Below are 20,551 nucleotides of genomic sequence, written 5' to 3'. Positions count from 1 at the left end.
ATCAAACTGCTGTAAGTCCCAATCAAGTTGATTCACCACAACAAGCAATATCCTAATAGAAGTGTGCTTAACAACAGGGGCAAACACCTCATTAAAATCAACATCTTGAACCGCGTTCAGTTCCTTCCGCTGTGCATTGAAGCAAGTGAAATCCTTTATTTCTCTAAAGACTCTGATAACTAGCCAGTATATTGTATGGTCCCCGACTCGAGTCATTGTGATTGAGCCATTCTATTCATGTATTCAACGTTTATACTCTACAGACAGAAAGTTCAACCATTAAAATCCTTCTTTTCGTATTCAACCCACATTCTTAATATCCACCATAGTCACGGTATATCGAACTTTGCTATAATTAGCAAAGTTGGGTCGTGACAATCAAACAAATCTGGTTAAAAATTAACCCTAATTATTGTATTTCTTACATACTTTTCAAACTTATCATCAAGAATCATAGTCCAATGCCATAGTGATATCGAATTCCGAACTTTGTTTCTCTATTTAAAAAGTCAAGAACTGCGAATTAAAATAAACTTGAAATAAAAATCCTAGTTTCAATCAAATTAAACAGTCAACACATAATGAAGGGACCAAACCACTGTCTTACTTTGGATTGGTGTTCATCCCCATTGTGGACCACCAAAAGACACAGCTTCCTAACACAACGAATGGAGACCACCAACCATTCAGAATGGTGCAAATAATCTGGGATCACGTGGGAACCCGCCTACCACCAACAACTGCGGGACCACCACCAACGTTGTGCACTCGATCAAGATTCAAGTAACAAATAGGAAATTTGTCAAATGTTTGTAGGATTTTTTAAATTTAAGAGGTTTTAGTATCTCAAATGTAAAATATTCATTTCCCGATTAGTTCTAGCGTGGAGTGTTTGGCCAATTGACACTGTAATAATCCACATAGAAATTTCACACATAATGGGCAACATATGATCCACGTATATTAAATTGACACGTAAGAATGACTGTTTGCCAAGACAACTCATCGTAAAAAAAAATATAAACAACACTTAAAATTTGTGATATAATTAAATATTATAAAGTTTAGAAAAAAGTCAACTAATTGACAAATAAAGCTCTTTTAATTTTGTGTAAATTGGGAAAAAAACCATACTGCAATCTGTGATTTCATGCAATTTATCTGCTCTAATCGACAATGAATTATCAGTTGCTAATCAGTAATCACCGTTCCCGATCGTTACTCAGAAAAAAAGGAGCAATCGCAATTGATCGACGCCGCTGGCGTAATTTATTAGTTATACCGCCGTAATTTTGTGTTAATAGGGATGATTTGTGATAAATGTTCGACTGTAAGGATTTTGAGCTAGAGTTGTTATTTTGAGCAAATTAATATGTCTGGTAAATGCATTTTAAATCATTTTTTCTTCAGTTTCTTTTATTTCATTCAATTTGAATATATTTGTGTTCGCTCCGTGGTGAATTCTTTGCCTAATATATTACTCCATCTAAGTTGAACACGAAGAAGACCTCCGGGTACTTATCAGAGTAAGTGCTCGTGTGCTTAAAATTACACATTAAAATTCGTGTCAATTGACAAACCCAAAAGGCCTATTTTTAGAGTATGGTTTTTAATTTTTATAAAGAATTAATTATGAATAATGCCAAAATAATGACACGAGCACAATCTTTAATTGAAATTAATTGATTTAATTTTGATTTATCTTTGTTTGTTTTGTAGTTGATCGAGATGAAAGGCTATTCTCTAACTATTATTGATGAAAACTATGAAAAATTTGAAGATTTTATATAATTCTATCACTAAGAACAAAAAATATCTAAAACTTAAAATCATTTTATTAAGAAAATTTTTATTACAAGAGATTATTTTCAAAAGTTTTTAGGCCCGAACCAATGGGTTAACCTGGAACCCGGCGGGTTAGTGTTAAGGTTGAAAATTTATGACCCAGAAAATTCATAACCTGAATAGCCCACACCCAAATAGCCCGGCAACCCGAGTGGCTTGGCCCGAACCCGAACGGGTTAGCCCGATTGACATCCCTAGTAACATGTCAAGTTTGGGTAGCATAACTAAAGGAGTGATCTTTAACTAGGCGTGCTAGAGCAATTAATGCGGGGCTCGTAGAAATGGTTCAAGGCAAACCAAACGATAGAAATGGATTGTTTTGATGCATTTAATTCTCCGAAAAGGCAAACCAAACACCTTACACTCCATTTATTAATGTTAATAATATGGGAACAACCACTTCTATATCGACAAAATGATGATCCCAACTCCTCTATAAAGGAGTGAATAACTCTCCTTCCTTACAACGAGTAGCTCATTTAGATGGTATCAGAGCGGATCCAGAGCGGACCCAGATCGCAGATGAGTTTCTTTATTGCAAGTATGCAAGTCCGACGATCATTCTAGCTCACACATTACAGGCATGTATTGAAACCCTTCTTTGTCCATATCAATTAAATGATGATCTAGTTAGATACTTCCTCCGTCCCACTTTAGTTGTCCCGGTTGAGTTCAGCAAGAGTTTTAAGAAATATAAAGGAAAGTTGGTGAAAAAAGATAGTGGAATGTGGGTCATACTTTTATATATTAGTTTTATAATAAAATGTGAGTGGAAAAATGTGAGTGGAATGTGTGGCCTATTACCAATTATGAAATATTCCAACCGAGACTACTAAAGTGGGACACCCAAAAATAGTAAACCGGGACTCCTAAAGTGGGGCAGAGGGAGTATTATTTAAAACCGTATGAATACTAAAAATATCCAAAAAGAAAAATAATTCATTCAGTATTAGTGGAACAACTTAGAAAATGGGAAGAGAGGAGTATTTTTTTGTTACTAACAAGACAATTTATTATACCACTGATCTACTGATCAAAGCTTTAAGTATGGGTAGAAGAGGTATATAACATTATTCCGGCGTAATACAATCCAAAGAAGATAAGAGCATACACTGAAATAAATTAAATTGAAAATACAAATCGAAACTTTAAATCGTAATGGAAAATAAGTCGAGTCGAGGTGTCCTCTTTGCGCACGAGATACGCCCTGATAGTGCTCTCGGATTGGCGTGTCATCCTAAAGACAAAAGGCTTCGTCTCTGAAGTAGGAGCGTCTCTAGCAGCAGAGCTCTGACGGACTGAATAATGGCAAGGAAATAACTTTGACAGAAAGACAATGCTGTGGGGACTGGGGAGAGAGTTTGCTATGAAAAGAAAATGTGTTAGTTGTGTGTTAGAATGCATAGATGACTACCCAATTATAAGTGGATGTAGTCAACACAAACATTAAGTCGGGCTTGACTGTAACCGAGGGTTACAAACCGTTACTTCTTTCCATCATTAATTCAGAATTAACATAACTCAGTATTAGTTTTTCCCTTTGGTGTATCCGGTATCGTGAATCGATATTAATTCTTCCCTTTGGTTTCTAGATTATGAGATAGAACAAAAATGTCAGAATACATACAGCTAATAAAAAGCATACTATGCTAATACTTGTGATTTGTTGGAATTCAATGATAAATATGAAACCCCTACGTTTTTAAGTACATGAATTTAATATAGGAGTATTTATTAGATACTCCGAATTAAGATGAATGATCTGTTAATTCCTACAGTACAAATACCCTCATTTCCTTGTTATTTGTTCATTTTTATTTGGCATTGATTTAATCAATATAATGGAAATCGAAATAATTAATTAATGATAAATCTTAATTTTATATACTACTATAAATTTATAAATATAACAAATGAAATAAATTAATAAAATATGAAATCCATCACAAAAACAAAATTAAAACATTTAATAAGAAACGGGTTAAAATGAAATAGTGATATTCACGATTATTCACAAACAATTAATTATCGTATGTATATGTATTGAATCATCATTATTCACTATTAATTGCTAAAAATATCAAAGGAAAAGATTCTGACGGAGCATCAATTCATCACTTTCATTAAAGCTACAGCCAAAACCAGGCCACAAATCCCTAACTCAACATTCCTCCATTTCCCCAAACCGATTCACAAAACAAAATTGACAAAAAATAAAAATAAAAACAAAGCAAATGGCGAACTCGATCGCAGCAGCGCACAACGCCCGCGTGCTGGGCAGCGGCGACACCGTGGTGGTCCTAGGGCACGGGTTCGGGACCGATCAGTCGGTGTGGAAGCACCTCATCCCGCACCTGATGGACTACTACAAGGTGATCGTGTACGACCACATGGGCGCCGGCACCACCAACCCCGATTACTACGACTTCGACCGTTATTCCACCCTTGAAGGCTACGCCTACGATCTCCTCGCCATCTTAGAGGAGTTCGGAGTCCAAAAATGCATCTACGTCGGCCACTCGCTCTCCTCCATGGCCGGCGCCGTCGCTTCCATTTTCCGCCCCGATCTGTTTCACAAGCTCATCATGCTGTCCGCCTCCCCAAGGTGATTTCATTTTAATTACAATTAATTGTTTTTATTTTAAAATTTTATAAAAGGGGACCAAGGAAGTAGGTTTGGATTCTCTCACTCATTAATCCTCCTAACTTTTTGTTAAATTACTAAATGGGTGACTATGACTTACTATTAAGTTATTATCATATGAATATTTATGTAAGATTAATTTGTGAAATTCAATTTAATGAATCAAATGTGATAGGAACAAATCCTACATATACACGATTTGGAATAATTATAATAGACAAAATCAAATGTTATAATTCTTTCAATTTTTTTAATGGTTGGAATATTAGAATTTGATAAGACTTGATGAATTATGAAGTAACTGATAGCTTTTATTTGAAAATAGATTAAATTTAATTAGAAATTGATGAGACCATGAAATAATGGAATGGAATGGAAAATTATACGAAGATTTCTATGATGATTAATGAGAATGTAAGATTTCTATGATTGCTTTACACATGCTATGATCTTTTAAAGTAACAATACTAAAATATGGAATCGTTCTTCTGGCGCATCTAGGGCATTATAACCCTAGCTTATATTTGTAGTGAATATTAGATCCTTTATTTTTTATTTAGTCTCTCAATAAATAGAAACTCTCTTATGGTATCTATACTTATTTCTAAAACAAATTTGATACAATTTAGCTCAAGCTTTAATTTTGATAGGTTATTGAACACGGGGGGAAATAAATTCGATACAGTTTATCTCAAGCTTTAATTTTGATCGGTTCTTGAACAAGGGGGGAAATAAATTCAATACATTTTAACTCAAGCTTTAATTTTGATAGGTTCTTGAACACGGGGGGTGGGAGGGGGATTAAATTTGATATAGTTTTGCTCAAGCTTTAATATTGATAGGTTCTTGAACACGTAGGAAATAAATTCGATACAGTTTAGCTCAAGCTTTAATTTTGATAGATTCTTGAACATGGGTGGAAATAAATTCGATACAGTTTAGCTCAAGCTTTAATTTTGATAGGTTCTTGTTTAGCTCAAGCTTTAATTTTGATAGGTTCTTGAACACGGGGGAAATAAATTCGATACAGTTTAACTCAAGCTTTAATTTTGATAGGTTCTTGAACATGGTGGAAATAAATTCGATACAGTTTAGCTCATGCTTTAATTTGATAGGTTCATGAAGAGGGGGGGATGATAAATTTGATACAGTTTAACTCAAGCTTTTTTTTATAGGTTTGTGAACACGGGGGAATTAAATTCGACACAGTTTAGCTCAAGCTTTAATTTTGATACGTTCTTGAACGGGGGGGGAGGGAATTCGATACAGTTTAGCTCAACCTTTAATTTTGATAGGTTCTTGAACACGGGGGGAAATACATTCGATACAGTTTAGCTCAATCTTTAATTTTGTTAGGTTCTTGAACATGGGGGGTGGGAGAGGGATTAAATTTGATATAGTTTTGCTCAAGCTTTAATATTGATAGGTTCTTGAACACGTAGGAAATAAATTCGATACCGTTTAGCTCAAGCTCAAATTTTGATAGGTTCTTGTTTAGCTCAAGCTTTAATATTGATAGATTCTTGAACACGGGGAAAATAAATTCGATACAGTTTAACTCAAGCTTTAATTTTGATAGGTTCTTGAACATGGTGGAAATAAATTCGATACAGTTTAGCTCATGCTTTAATTTGATAGGTTCATGAAGAGGGGGGGATGATAAATTTGATACAGTTTAACTCAAGCTTTTTTTTATAGGTTTGTGAACACGGGGGAATTAAATTCGACACAGTTTCGCTAATTTTGATACGCTCTTGAACGGGGGAGGGGGAGGGAGGATTCGATACAGTTTAGCCTTTAATTTTGATAGGTTCTTGAACACGGGGGGAAATACATTCGATACAGTTTAGCTCAATCTTTAATTTTGTTAGGTTCTTGAACACGGGGGGTGGGAGGGGGATTAAATTTGATATAGTTTTGCTCAAGCTTTAATATTGATAGGTTCTTGAACACGTAGGAAATAAATTCGATACCGTTTAGCTCAAGCTCAAATTTTGATAGGTTCTTGTTTAGCTCAAGCTTTAATTTTGATAGGTTCTTGAACACGGGGGAAATAAATTCGATGCAGTTTAACTCAAGCTTTAATTTTAATAGGTTCTTGAACATGGTGGAAATAAATTCGATACAGTTTAGCTCATGCTTTAATTTGATAGGTTCATGAAGAGGGGGGGATGATAAATTTGATACAGTTTAACTCAAGCTTTTTTTTATAGGTTTGTGAACACGGGGGAATTAAATTCGATACAGTTTCGCTCAAGCTTTAATTTTGATACGCTCTTGAACACGGGGGGGGGGAGGGGATTCGATACAGTTTAGCTCAACCTTTAATTTTGATAGGTTCTTGAACACGGGGGGAAATACATTCGATACAGTTTAGCTCAATCTTTAATTTTGTTAGGTTCTTGAACACGGGGGGTGGGAGGGGGATTAAATTTGATATAGTTTTGCTCAAGCTTTAATATTGATAGGTTCTTGAACACGTAGGAAATAAATTCGATACCGTTTAGCTCAAGCTCAAATTTTGATAGGTTCTTGTTTAGCTCAAGCTTTAATTTTGATAGGTTCTTGAACACGAGGGAAATAAATTCGATACAGTTTAACTCAAGCTTTAATTTTGATAGGTTCTTGAACATGGTGGAAATAAATTCGATACAGTTTAGCTCATGCTTTAATTTGATAGGTTCATGAAGAGGGGGGGATGATAAATTTGATACAGTTTAACTCAAGCTTTTTTTTATAGGTTTGTGAACACGGGGGAATTAAATTCGACACAGTTTAGCTCAAACTTTAATTTTGATAGGTTCTTGAACGGGGGGGAGGGGGGAGGGAGGATTCGATACAGTTTAGCCTTTAATTTTGATAGGTTCTTGAACACGGGGGGAAATACATTCGATACAGTTTAGCTCAATCTTTAATTTTGTTAGGTTCTTGAACACGGGGGGTGGGAGGGGGATTAAATTTGATATAGTTTTGCTCAAGCTTTAATATTGATAGGTTCTTGAACACGTAGGAAATAAATTCGATACCGTTTAGCTCAAGCTCAAATTTTGATAGATTCTTGAAAAAGGGAGGGGGGGGGGGGATAAATTTGATACAGTTTAGCTCAAGCTTTAATTTGGATAGGTTCTTGAACACGGGGAAATAAATTCGATACAGTTTAGCTCAAGCTTTAATTTTGATAGATTCTTGAACATGGGTGGAAATAAATTCGATACAGTTCAGCTCAAGCTTTAATTTTGATAGATTCATGTTTAGCTCAAGCTTTAATTTTGATAGGTTCTCTAACACGGGGGAAATAAATTCGATACAGTTTAACTCTAGCTTTAATTTTGATAGGTTCTTGAACATGGTGGAAATAAATTCGATACAGTTTAGCTCATGCTTTAATTTGATAGGTTCATGAAGAGGGGGGGATGATAAATTTGATACAGTTTAACTCAAGCTTTTAATTTTTTTGATAGGTTCTTGAACACGGGGGAATTAAATTCGACACAGTTTAGCTCAAACTTTAATTTTGATAGGTTCTAGAACAAGGGGTTGGAGGGAATAAATTTGATACAGTTTATTTCATTGTTTAATTTTGATAAGTACTTGAACACGGGGAAATAAATTCGATACAGTTTAGCTCAAGCTTAAATTTGATAGGTTCATGAACCGGGGGGGGGGGAGGATTTAATTTGATACAGTCTAACTGAAGCTTTAATTTTGATAGGTTCTTGAACACGGGGGAATTAAATTCGATACTGTTTAGCTCAAGCTTTAATTTTGATAGGTTCTTGAACATGGGTGACTATGACTTACTATTAAGTTATTATCATATGAATATTTATGTAACATTAATTTGTGAAATTCAATTTAATGAATCAAATGCGATAGGAACAAATCCTACATATACACGATTTGGAATAATTATAGTAGACAAAATCAAATGTTATAATTCTTTCAATTTTTTTAATGGTTAGGATATTAGAATTTGATAAGATTTGATGAATTATGAAGTAATTGATAGCTTTTATTTGAAAATAGATTAAATTTAATTAGAAATTGATGAGACCATGAAATAATGGAATGGAATGAAAAATTATACAAAGATTTCCATGATGATTAATGAGAATGTAAGATTTCTATGATTGCTTTACACATGCTATGATCTTCTAACGTAACAATACTGAAACATGGAATCGTTCTTCTGGCGCATCTAGGGCGTTATAACCCTAGCTTATATTTGTAGTGAATATTAGATCCTTTATTTTTTATTTGGTCTCTCAATAAATAGAAACTCTCTTATGGTATCTTTACTTATTTCTAAAACAAATTATACAATTTAGCTCAAGCTTTAATTTTGATAGGTTATTGAACACGGGGGGAAATAAATTCGATACAGTTTAGCTCAAGCTTTAATTTTGATAGGTTCTTGAACACGAGGGTAATAAATTCGATATAGTTTAGTTCAAGCTTTAATTATGATAGGTTCTTGAATATGGGGGGAAATAAATTCGATAAAGTTTAGCTCAAGCTTTAATTTTGATAGATTATTGAGGGGGGGGGGGGTTGAGGATAAATTTGATACAGTTTAGCTCAAACTTTAATTTTGATAGGTTCTAGAACAAGGGGTTGGAGGGAATAAATTTGATACAGTTTATTTCAAGCTTTAATTTTGATAGGTTCTTGAACACGGGGAAATAAATTCGATACAGTTTAGCTCAAGCTTTAATTTTGATAGATTCTTGAACATGGGTGGAAATAAATTCGATACAGTTCAGCTCAAGCTTTAATTTTGATAGGTTCATGAACAAGGGGGGAGGGAATAAATTTGATACAGTTTAACTCAAGCTTTAATTTTGATAGGTTCTTGAACACGGGGGAATTAAATTCGATACAGTTTAGCTCAAGCTTTAATTTTGATAGGTTCTTGAACATGGGGGGAAATGAATACGATACGGTTTAGCTCAAGCTTTAATTTTGATAGATTATTGAGGGGGGGGGGGGTTGAGGATAAATTTGATACAGTTTTGCTCAAAACTTTAATTTTGATTGGTTCTTGAACATGGGGGAAATATATTAGATACAGTTTAGCTCAAGCTTTAATTTTGATAGGTTCTTGAACACGGGGGATTACTTCGGAGGGTTCGAGCAGGAGGACATCAATGAGCTATGCGGCGCGATGGAGAAGAACTACAAGTCGTGGGCGTCGGGGTTCGCACCCCTGGTGGTGGGGGGCGACATGAATTCGATGGCGGTGCAAGAGTTCAGCCGGACGCTGTTTAGCATGCGGCCGGATATTGCGTTGAACATGTTCAGGATGATATTCACGTTCGACCTGAGGCACTTCCTCGAGCGCGTGACTGTACCATGCCACATCATCCAGAGCTCCACTGTGCCGCTCGCGGTGACCGAGTATATCCACCAGAACCTCGGCGGGAAGTCCATCGTTGAGGTGGTCCCCACGGAGGGTCATCTGCCGCAGCTCAGCTCACCAGAGCTCACCATCCCGGTGCTGGTACGCCACATACGACATGATATTGCAGATGGTGATCATTGATGAGCAGTCGATCGAGAAATAAATGTTCGTGACATTTCATGTTTTGTTTTGGTTTATTTTTTCCATTTTAGCCTAATGGTGGGATACTGGATTATTTTGGCAACTTTCGTATGAGGAATATCAAGGGAACATTTCTTAAATTAGTAATGTTTTGTTTAGTACTAGTAAGAGGCTTCTTGGTATGATGGAATGGAATTGGGAGGGATTGGAATGGAGATGGGAATGGAATGAAGATGAGAATGAAATGGAATCCCCATTCCATTCTTTTGCTTGGTGAATGTGAGGAATACAAATAGAATGGAATTGTGTAGTGTGGGTGTGTGTGGTGTGTGCATAGTGCATAGTGTGTGCATAGTGTGTGTGGTGTGTGCAATGTGTGTGATGCACTATTTATTAGCACTAAAAATACCTGCAAGTTCACATGGTAGATCTAGTATAGCTAAAGGTCAGTATCAGATATCGAACACAGGGAATAAGATTGCAACTGACTATCATATACTAAGTGTCATATATTATCTAGAGACACAAAGTATTTTTTGTTTTGATTTTATAAACTAGACATAAATATAAACAAATAGCAGAAAGCATATAAACATATAATACAAAACAAGCGATAGAGTGTAGCATTTTAGGATAAAAAAACACAAGACACAGTCACGAGCTATTATCCAATCGACTTCCTTAAATTACGGTCTCTAGAGTTATTAAGTCAGTCAGAATACTAGAAATATCGAACATAGGGGATAAGATCTAGTATAGCTAAAAATACCTGCAAGTTCACATGGTAGATCTAGTATAGCTAAAGGTCAGTACCAGATATCGAACACAGGGAATAAGATTGCAACTGACTATTGAGTCATATATTATCTAGAGACACAAAGTATTGTTTGTTTTGATTTTATAAACTAGACATAAATATAAACAAATAGCAGAAAGCATATAAACATATAATACAAAACAAGCGATAGAGTGTAGCATTTTAGGATAAAAAAACACAAGACACAATCACGAGCTATTATTCAATTAATTATCCTATGTATATGTATTGAATCATTATTATTCACTATTAATTGCTAAAAATATCAAAGGAAAAGATTCTGACGGAGCATCAATTCATCACTTTCATTAAAGCTACAGCCAAAACCAGGCCACAAATCCCTAACTCAACATTCCTCCATTTCCCCAAACCTATTCCCAAAAAAAAATTGACAAAAAAATAAAAATAAAAACAAAGCAAATGGCGAACTCGATCGCAGCAGCGCACAATGTCCGCGTTCTGGGCAGCGGCGACACCGTGGTGGTCCTAGGGCACGGGTTCGGGACCGATCAGTCGGTGTGGAAGCACCTGATCCCACACCTGGTGGACTACTACAAGGTGATTGTGTAAGAAATACAAATGGAATGGAATTGTGTAGTGTGGGTGTGTGTTGTGAGTGCATAGTGCATGCTATGTGCATAGTGTGTGAAGTGTGTGCAATGTGTGTGCGATGCACTATTTATTAGCACTAAAAATACATGTAAGTTTACAGGGTAGATATAGTATAGCTAAAGGTCAGTACCGGGATATCGAACACAGGGAATAAGATTGCAACTGACTATCATATACTAAGCATCATATACTATCTAGAGACACAGAGTATTTTTGGTTTTGGTTTTATAAACTAGACATAAATATAAACAAATAGCAGAAAACATATAAACATATAATACAAAACAAGAGATAGAGTGTAGAATTTTAGGATCCAAAAACACAATCACGAGCTATTATCCAATCGACTTCCTTGAATTATATATGGTCTCTTGCCCCCCCACCCCCAAGGTGAAAATTCCACAAATGATGTTCTACTCATAGACAGGTAAGAACTGCAATTAAAGTACGAGACATGAAAGAAATTGATAAAACTCAAGGTTGAATCTTCAATATTCAATCTTCTCTTGCTTGGATCTGCAGAGCTCCGCTCCAGTGGGAGATGGAGGAATATTGTGTGAAATATGGGATGGAAGAAGGTGTACAGAGGGGGAAGGATTGAAGGCTCTGAGATCGAGAATGGTGAATTAGGTTAAGAGGTATTTATAGGTGGGAAAAAGGTTTATTTTTGATAATTTTCGTGCTCTACTACAAATGGGAGAGATTTGGGCAACAATTTATTCCTTGAATTTCCACCAGCTTTGACTGCACTGCGCAATGTTCGTAAAATGGTTATAACTTTCTCTACAGATGTCCGATTGAGACATTCAATGTATCCACGCGAAGCTCTTTCGAAGACAAAGATAATGGAATATAGTAAGCACTGATTGGACTTCAAACTTGCTGGCAGAATGGGCTCGAACAGAGGCTGCTGCACCTTGGCCTTTTTACACCTTTTTTCTATCATTTATCAACAAACACATCAAAAATATGCAATTTAAGAACATAATTTGTATGATTGACATTTAAATCGAGTCAAATCTTGCTCTTAAAAATATGCAAAATCCGTGTTTGTCGGTATTAAATCCATTCGGTAACATCTAATAAAATAGGAACAATACAGAGAATATTAGCATGATGGCCATGTATAAAATTACGTGTATAAATCGGGAAATATACTGCTCCTATTATTAATGATTAATTATATTAAAAATATTAATTATATAAGGTGGGCCTTTGAGGGGCTTGTCCTGGGCCAAGCCTCGGGCCTGGGCCTAGTCTCGGGTGTCCTAGGCCTGGGTTTACAAAATGGCCCAATAGAGCCCACTTCAACCATTGAGCCCAACCCAGGCCCGCTTCGTTTCACTAATGGGCTGGCCCAGTCCGACCCAGTTGACAACTCTAGTCCCCTAATTTTAGTATCACTTACCATGGCACGGATGTAGTATCATACACCGACTAGGATCACAAAATTGAGACACAATTACAAGCGTTTGGAAATATTTATAAATAATCATAATTTAGGATGCAAAATAAAGAGTCATTTATTTTTGTCCCCTAATTTTAGTTGGAACACTTACAATAAGGATACTTTATGAAGCGTTGATAGTATAAATAGACACAATTGGTGCTAGGGTTTGGTGCCCTTGCATAGCGGAATTCATGCATTCACAAATAAATCATACATATGGATCTATTTGAAAGATTATGGGATCAATTTATCACATGTTAAACAATCAATTGCATGCTAGAACACAAATAATGGCTAAATTCTATAAATAGGCCATTCTGGAAAAATGCTTCCATCAATAGGTGGGGTTTTTTTTTATTTCTGTAAATGGGTGTTGCGCATTCTAAGAATGCGTGTTTAAATACGCATTCTTAATCTAAGAATGTGTGTTTAAATACGCATTCTAAGAATGCGTATTTAAACACGCATTCTTAGAATGCGCAACTTTGGTGATTTCGGCGGTCAAACAACAAATCAGAAAATTCAAACTAAAAACGCATTCTTAGAATGCGTATTTCAAATACGCATTCTTAGAATGCGTATCTCTCTTGAATAAAATCGCCCCAGAACAGAACAGATCGCACTCCGCCGCTTCACTGTCCTCGCGAAACCCTTCCAAGAATGCTACCTTGTCGTCCGATTCTTGCATAAATCACCCAAATTCGTCTAATTGTTTCTCTCTCAAGGTAAGTTACATGCTTTTTTCTTCTTCATTTAGCATATATTCATAGTTTAAGGTGAAAATTGTAATTTTAGGTTTTGTAGTTAAAAATTAAAATTTTATGCTATTGGTATAAATTGTATGTTTAATGTGTGTTATTAGCTACTAGGATTTGGTATGTAGTGTCTTTTAAATTGTTAATTTCTAAAGATTTGGTATATAGTTTATTTTGAATTATTTAAATTTTGAGATAAAGTTGTGTATGTATTGCAGGATTATGGACACAGAATCTATTTGTGTCCTTTTATATTGGGATGGAAGAATAGTACAAATTGGAGGAATCAGTTTGTCTTATGAGCCACCCGTGGCAAATGCATACCTTGTGTTAGATAAGTTTGTTGCATACAATGAGTTGGTTAATAGAATATGTGATTGCATTGGAATCAATGTTAATGAGTATATGATTAGTTTGACATGGAAGCGTGCAATTCAAGTGGGTCATGGATATAACTTTGTTGGCGTTCGACTTTGCGATGCATATATGAGGGGTATGTTTGCAACAACTATTCAATCAGGTCAAATTGAGTTATTTGTTGACTATCAAGCTAAGTTAGCACAACAACATACTCCACATACGGTCGTTGTCTATCAATCTAGAAGGGGACAACGACAAGGTCAAGATAGAGTACAATATGATGATGGGCCATCTGAACATAATGAAGTTAGTCACGAGCCGGATAATTTTGGGGATGATGGGCCTGGTTTTGGGGATAGTGGACTATCTCCCCATAATGAAGTTAGTGACGATTCTGAATCTGAAGACTCTGTGTTAGAAAAATCAACAACCTCACCTGAATTGAGTGAAGAATCAGAAGCAACCCAAGATGCATATGATGATGAGACATTGAATGTGCCTCGTAGGTATGTCCCAGTAGTCCCGCAAAGTGAGCAGGAGTATGAGCATCCAGGATTACCTTATTTTCGTACTCTACCAACGACAGAAGGTAATTACTATGAAAGTAACCATGATGATTTTGAATCTAGAAGTTGGTTTTGGGATGAGAAGAATCCTACACGGATTGGGTTAGGAACCAAATTTGATACCAAGCTACAATTGAAGACTGTTGTTACTTAGTGGCATTTGGAGTCATCCACAAAAGAATACTACGTGGTGGAAAGTAAACCAACAAAGTTGAATGTGGAATGCAAAACTCTGAAGCCACCCAAAGAGGCGGGGAGCACGACCACAAATAGGAGACGACAGAATCAAAACGGTTGTATTTGGAAACTTCGAGCAACATTGAGGAAGCACGACCGCAAATGGAAAATCAGAAAATGGACTGATAGACATACTTGTGTAGGTAATCCCAACTCCAGGGACCACGCCAATGTTTAATCAGAATGGTGGCTTTGTGTGTTAAGCATCATATTCTAAAGGACCCTGAGTATACGCCTAACTCCATTATTGAGGATGTGAGGCAAAAGTATCATGTTGAAATATCCTACAAGAAAGCATGGTATGCTCGGAGGAAGACTATAAAGCTTGCTTTTGGTGGATGGGAGTCATCATTTGAAGATTTGCCTAGTTATATGATTGAGTTGCAGAAGCGCACCCGTGGTACAATTGTTGAGTGGCATCATGATGAAAGACATAGTAATGAGACACGAAAGTTGTTCAAGTATGTATTTTGGGCATTCGGGCCGTGTGTGGAGGCTTTTCAACTTTGCAAGCCAGTGCTAGCTGTTGAAGGCACTCATTTGCGTGGAAGGCTCAAAGGTAAACTTCTTTGTGCTGTTGGATTTTATGCAAACAAGAAGTGTTTACCCGTTGCTTACGCAATTGTTGATAATGAAACAAGTGATAGTTGGAATTGATTTATGAAGTTAATCAAACTTCATGTTATGAAAGGCGATAGATATGTTTGCATCATATCTGATAGACACCCAGGAATGCTGAATGCAATGGAGTCTGATATATGGGAACAACCGCCACGAGACATTCGCCGATTTTTCTTAGTACATGTATGAAAAAATGTGTTACACATCACAAGGGTGTGAGGGTGAAGAGTCTAGTGTGGAAAATGGGGATAGCCACAAAGGAGAGAAAATATTTTAGGAAAAGACGCCACCTAGGGTATGTTAGTCCAGAGGCAGTTGAGTACATTCGGCGTATTGATGTGGAGCAATGGACAATGGCATATGACAAAGGTCGTAGATGGGGTGAAGCAACGACGAACATGGTGGAGGCATATAACAACGTCTTGAAAGGTGCCAGAGATCTACCTATTAGGGCTTGTATCGATTTGACATTCTGGAGAACAATTAAATGGTTCCAGACAAGATCAACAGAAGCGACACAATGCCAAACTGATTTGACCCCATGGGCGCATGACAAATTGAATGATGTTATGACAAATAGGGCAATTGTGAATCGAGAAACAAAAGAACGTAAATAGACACAGAATTTACGTGGTTCACCAACGTTGTGTTGGCTACGTCCACGGGCAAAAACGGAGAACAAATTGTATTATGACTGCGATTTTCAGATACAGATTATGTGCTCTACTCCCATATATATAGGCACACATTAGACAGACTGGGCCTAGGAAACATAATCCTATCCCAATTAGGAAACCTAATCCTATACAAATTCAAGGCATACTAACAAATCTCCACCTTGACTTGAATTCTCCCTTGCAGACGCATCATCATAACACCAGACGAACAAACTTCTCCATTCTTGCCTCAGATTTGCCCTCCACGGGCAACTAACAGCTCATGACATTAAGCAAGTCCAAACAATGTTGGAACTTGCTCTGCGGGACTGACTTGGTGAACATATCAGCAGGATTATCAGCAGTACCTACTTTCTTCACCTCAATTCTCTTCTCATCTCTTAGAAAATGATACCTCACATCAATATGCTTAGTCCTTTCATGATGGACTTGATCCTTGGCTAAACAAATAGCGCTCTGACTGTCACAGAACACAACAGCTTGATCTTGATGTAAACCAAGATCACCAACTAGCCCTTGCAACCATATTCCCTCTTTAGCAGCTTCTGTCAATGCCATATACTCTGCTTCAGTAGTAGACAAAGTAACTGCAGCCTGCAAAGTTGCTTTCCAACTAACAACAGAACCACTAAGAGTGAAAACATAACCGGTCATAGATCTTCTACTATCGACATCTCCAGCGTAGTCAGAATCAGAATAACCAGTCACTAAACAGTGAGTATCACCTCCATAAATGAGACCAACATCAGACGTACCTCTCAAGTAACGAAAAATCCTCTTCACAGCCTGCCAGTGCTCCTTTCCAGGATTTTCCCATGAACCTGCTAACAACGCTGACAACATGCGCTATATCTGGCCTAGTACAGACCATGGCGTACATCAAACTCCCTACTGCATTAGAGTACGGGACTCGAGACATGTACTCCTCCTCAACTTCGGATTTCGGTGCAAGATCAGATGACAAATGAATGTTTGTGGCACTTGGAGTATCAATAGCCTTAGATGCAGACATGCCAAATCTTGACAAAATCTTCTCAATGTAGCTCTTCTGTGACAGAGAAAGCTTTTTCTTTTCTCTATCTCTAGAAATCTCCATGCCCAGAATTTTCTTCGCAACACCCAAATCCTTCATATCAAACTCAACACTAAGCTGAGCTTTCAACTTCTGTACTTCAGACTTCGACTTCGCAGCTATGAGCATATCATCCACATATAGAACAAGATAGACCATAGAACCATCGTCAGCTTTGTTGTGATAGACACAACAATCATACGGACTCCTGCTGATTCCCAACTTGCACACATAATCCTCCTTGCCCGGAACCACAAATCCCTCTGGCTGAGTCATGTAGATATCCTCCTCAAGCAATCCGTGTAGGAAAGCCGTCTTCACATCTAGTTGCTCAAGCTCCAAATCATAATGTGCAACTATCACAAGTAACACTCTGATGGAAGTGTGTCTGACCACTGGTGAGAATATCTCATTATAGTCAACCCCCTCCTTTTGCGTGAACCCTCTTGCAACTAGACGAGCCTTGTATCTAATGCCCTCATCTGGTGTAGTGCCTTCCTTCTTCTTGAAAATCCATTTGCAAGTGACAATCTTTCTCCCCTTAGGCCGTGGAACCAATTCCCAAGTCAGGTTCTTCAAAAGTGATTCTATCTCTTCTTGCATTGCAGCGAGCCACTTGGCACGCTCACTACCTGAAATAGCTTCCTTGTAGGTAGGTGGTTCATCTGCCGAAGGCTCATCTTCGACCTCATTGGCAACCTGCAATGCATATGCCATCATATCCTCAAAACCATACCTCAACGGAGGCTTCACATTTGTCCTCCTAGCTCTGTCAATAGCAATGCTTCTCTGACGAGCTTGTGGATGAACATCCGAACTAGAAGTATCGGCGGCTTCAGCAGTAGTGTGTTGATCTTCTCCACCTTGGAGTTGTGATTCACTCACATCGTGAGTGACTTGCAGCTCCACCTGTTCATCAACACCATCCAAATCCTCTGTAGCAATAGACTTCACAGTAGAGTTAAGCATAGAATTTTCATCAAATACCACATTCCGACTGAGAATAATTCTACCCTCTGAAGATGACCAAATTCTGTACCCCTTAACTCCATCTCCATAACCAACAAATACTCCCTTCTTAGCTCTTGGCTCCAATTTACCTTCACTCACATGATAGTAAACAGTACTCCCAAAAACTCTCAACATAGAGTAATCTGCAGGTGAATCAGACCATACCTCGTACGGTGTCTTGCAGTCAATGCCAGTGTGAGGTCCACGGTTGATCAGATAACAAGCCGTGTTTACTGCCTCTGCCCAAAACTTCCTAGTCAAACCGGCTTGGAAGAGCATGCATCTTGCTCTCTCCAACAACGTCTGATTCATGCGTTCTGCCACACCATTCTGCTGTGGTGTATGTCTAACGGTGTGATGGCGAACGATCCCTTCACTCCTACAAAACTCATCGAACTCAGACGAACAAAATTCCAGACCGTTATCTGTTCTCAATCGCTTGATCTTCTTCCCAGTCTGGTTTTCAATTAGAGTCTTCCACTCTTTGAACTTCTTGAATGCCTCACCTTTATGCTTCATCATAAACACCCAAGTCATTCTCGAGTAGTCATCAATCATCGACACAAAATACTTGTGTCCTCCAATAGACTCAACACGTGAGGGACCCCAACAATCCATATGAATGTAGTCAAGTGTCCCCTTCATTCGATGAACACCTTTCTTTGGAAACTTGCTGCGATGAAGCTTCCCCAACACACAGTGTTCGCAGAAATCAAGTTTCTGCACCTTATGGCCGAAAAGAAAATCACGATTCGACATGATTCTCATGCCACGTTCTCCTATATGACCGAGCCTCATATTCCACAGCTTGGTCATATCCTTGGTTGTAACCTCGGATGATGCAATATCAGCAGAATTTGCTACGATGGAACCTCTCAGAACATACAAGGTACCCCGTTTCAAAGCTGTCAGAACCACCTTCGAACCTTTCAAAATACGCATTACTCCACCTTCACCTTTGAAACTGAACCCCTTACTATCAAATGTACTCAGGGATATCAGATTCTTCGTCATCTGTGGAACATGCCTAACATCGTTCAAGGTGCAGAAGACCCCATCATGAGTCCTAATCCTGATTGAGCCGATGCCAACCACCTTGCAGACAACACTGTTGGCCATGGTAACATTGCCTCCATCTATCTGCTCATAAGTGTTGAAATACTCCCTGTGAGGACAGAGATGATATGACGCTCCAGAATCCAAAATCCACACATCATTACAGTGTGGTTGTTCATCCGCAACCAAGGCCAATTCTTCTTCCGAATTTGTGTCATCAGCTTCTGCCACAGTCGCAGAACCGTTAGCATCTTCCTTCTTGCCCAATTTCTTCTTTATCCTTGGACAATCAACCTTCCAATGCCCTGATTCTTTACAATATCTGCAGATGTCATCTGGCTTAGGGCCTTTAGGACCTTTTGAACCTTTTGAGTTCTGCTTCTTTTGTCCAAATTTCTTCTTTCCTTTACCCGTAACAGATAATCCCGATGGCAGATCTTCTGTGGCTGAACTCGTTGCCTGTTGACGATCCTCTCTGATGTGGAGAGCAGATCGAACATCCTCCAACGAAAGAGTTTCCTTGCCAGTCATAAAAGACTCAACAAAATTTTCGTAAGATTCAGGCAGAGACACAAGCAAAATTAAAGCAGCATCCTCGTCTTCTACTTTAACTTCAACATTACGCAAATCTAGCAAAATTTTATTCAAATTTTCCAGATGATCCCGAAGGGGCGTACCTTCCTGCATGCGTAACCGAAACAAACATTGCTTCAAGAGCAACTTGTTGGTTAGAGACTTCGTCATGTATAGACTCTCCAACTTCGCCCAAAGAGCAGCAGCCGTCTCCTGATCCGCAACTTCGATGATAACATCGTCAGACATGCTCAATATGATGGTCGAGTGGGCCTTTTCGTCTAGGGTTGTCCACTCCTTATCATCCTCCGTAGCCTTCTTTGTTTTGAGCGGCTCCCACAAACCCTGCTGCTTCAGCAGAGATCGCATCTTGATCTGCCATAAACCAAAACTATTTCTCCCGGTGAATTTGTCAACCTTCATTTTCAGAGCAGACATCTCGATTTACCGGACAAAACCCTCGCAGCGGAATTCAAAACCCTAGTTCGAAAACCAAGGCTCTAGATACCAGTTTGTTATGACAAATAGGGCAATTGTGAATCGAGAAACAAAAGAACGTAAATAGACACAGAATTTACGTGGTTCACCAACGTTGTGTGGCTACGTCCACGGGCAAAAACGGAGAACAAATTGTATTATGACTGCGATTTTCAGATACAGATTATGTGCTCTACTCCCATATATATAGGCACACATAAGACAGACTGGGCCTA

At 37.8% G+C, this 20,551-nt stretch overlaps 2 protein-coding genes across 2 annotated transcripts; both read left to right on the top strand.

Moving 5' to 3' along the window:
• Positions 1-3,924: 3,924 nt before the first annotated feature.
• LOC125209281 (probable esterase KAI2) lies at positions 3,925-10,108 on the top strand. The gene is made up of 2 exons (XM_048108886.1): positions 3,925-4,450; positions 9,587-10,108. Exons 1-2 carry the CDS (start codon positions 4,080-4,082, stop codon positions 10,029-10,031), a joined length of 816 nt encoding a protein of 271 aa, XP_047964843.1. The 5' UTR covers positions 3,925-4,079; the 3' UTR covers positions 10,032-10,108.
• Positions 10,109-15,011: 4,903 nt separating this feature from the next.
• On the top strand, positions 15,012-15,485 carry LOC125209492. Its single transcript, XM_048109089.1, has one exon. The coding sequence runs from the start codon at positions 15,012-15,014 to the stop codon at positions 15,483-15,485; it is 474 nt and encodes a 157-aa protein (XP_047965046.1).
• The last annotated feature ends 5,066 nt before the right edge of the window (positions 15,486-20,551 follow it).

Source organism: Salvia hispanica, chromosome 3, assembly GCF_023119035.1.
Source record: "Salvia hispanica cultivar TCC Black 2014 chromosome 3, UniMelb_Shisp_WGS_1.0, whole genome shotgun sequence".
NCBI lineage: Eukaryota > Viridiplantae > Streptophyta > Magnoliopsida > Lamiales > Lamiaceae > Salvia > Salvia hispanica.
Note: the sequence above shows the minus strand (reverse complement) of the source record. Positions and strands in the feature narration are given on the sequence as shown.

Excerpts from the sequence above, each read along its gene's own strand:
- LOC125209492 (XM_048109089.1), top strand. The coding sequence starts at position 15,012 with ATGGTGGCTTTGTGTGTTAAGCATCATATTCTAAAGGACCCTGAGTAT.
- LOC125209281 (XM_048108886.1), top strand. The coding sequence starts at position 4,080 with ATGGCGAACTCGATCGCAGCAGCGCACAACGCCCGCGTGCTGGGCAGC. Across the intron at positions 4,451-9,586 it reads ATGCTGTCCGCCTCCCCAAG|GTTCTTGAACACGGGGGATT; the intron begins GTGATTTCATTT and ends TAATTTTGATAG.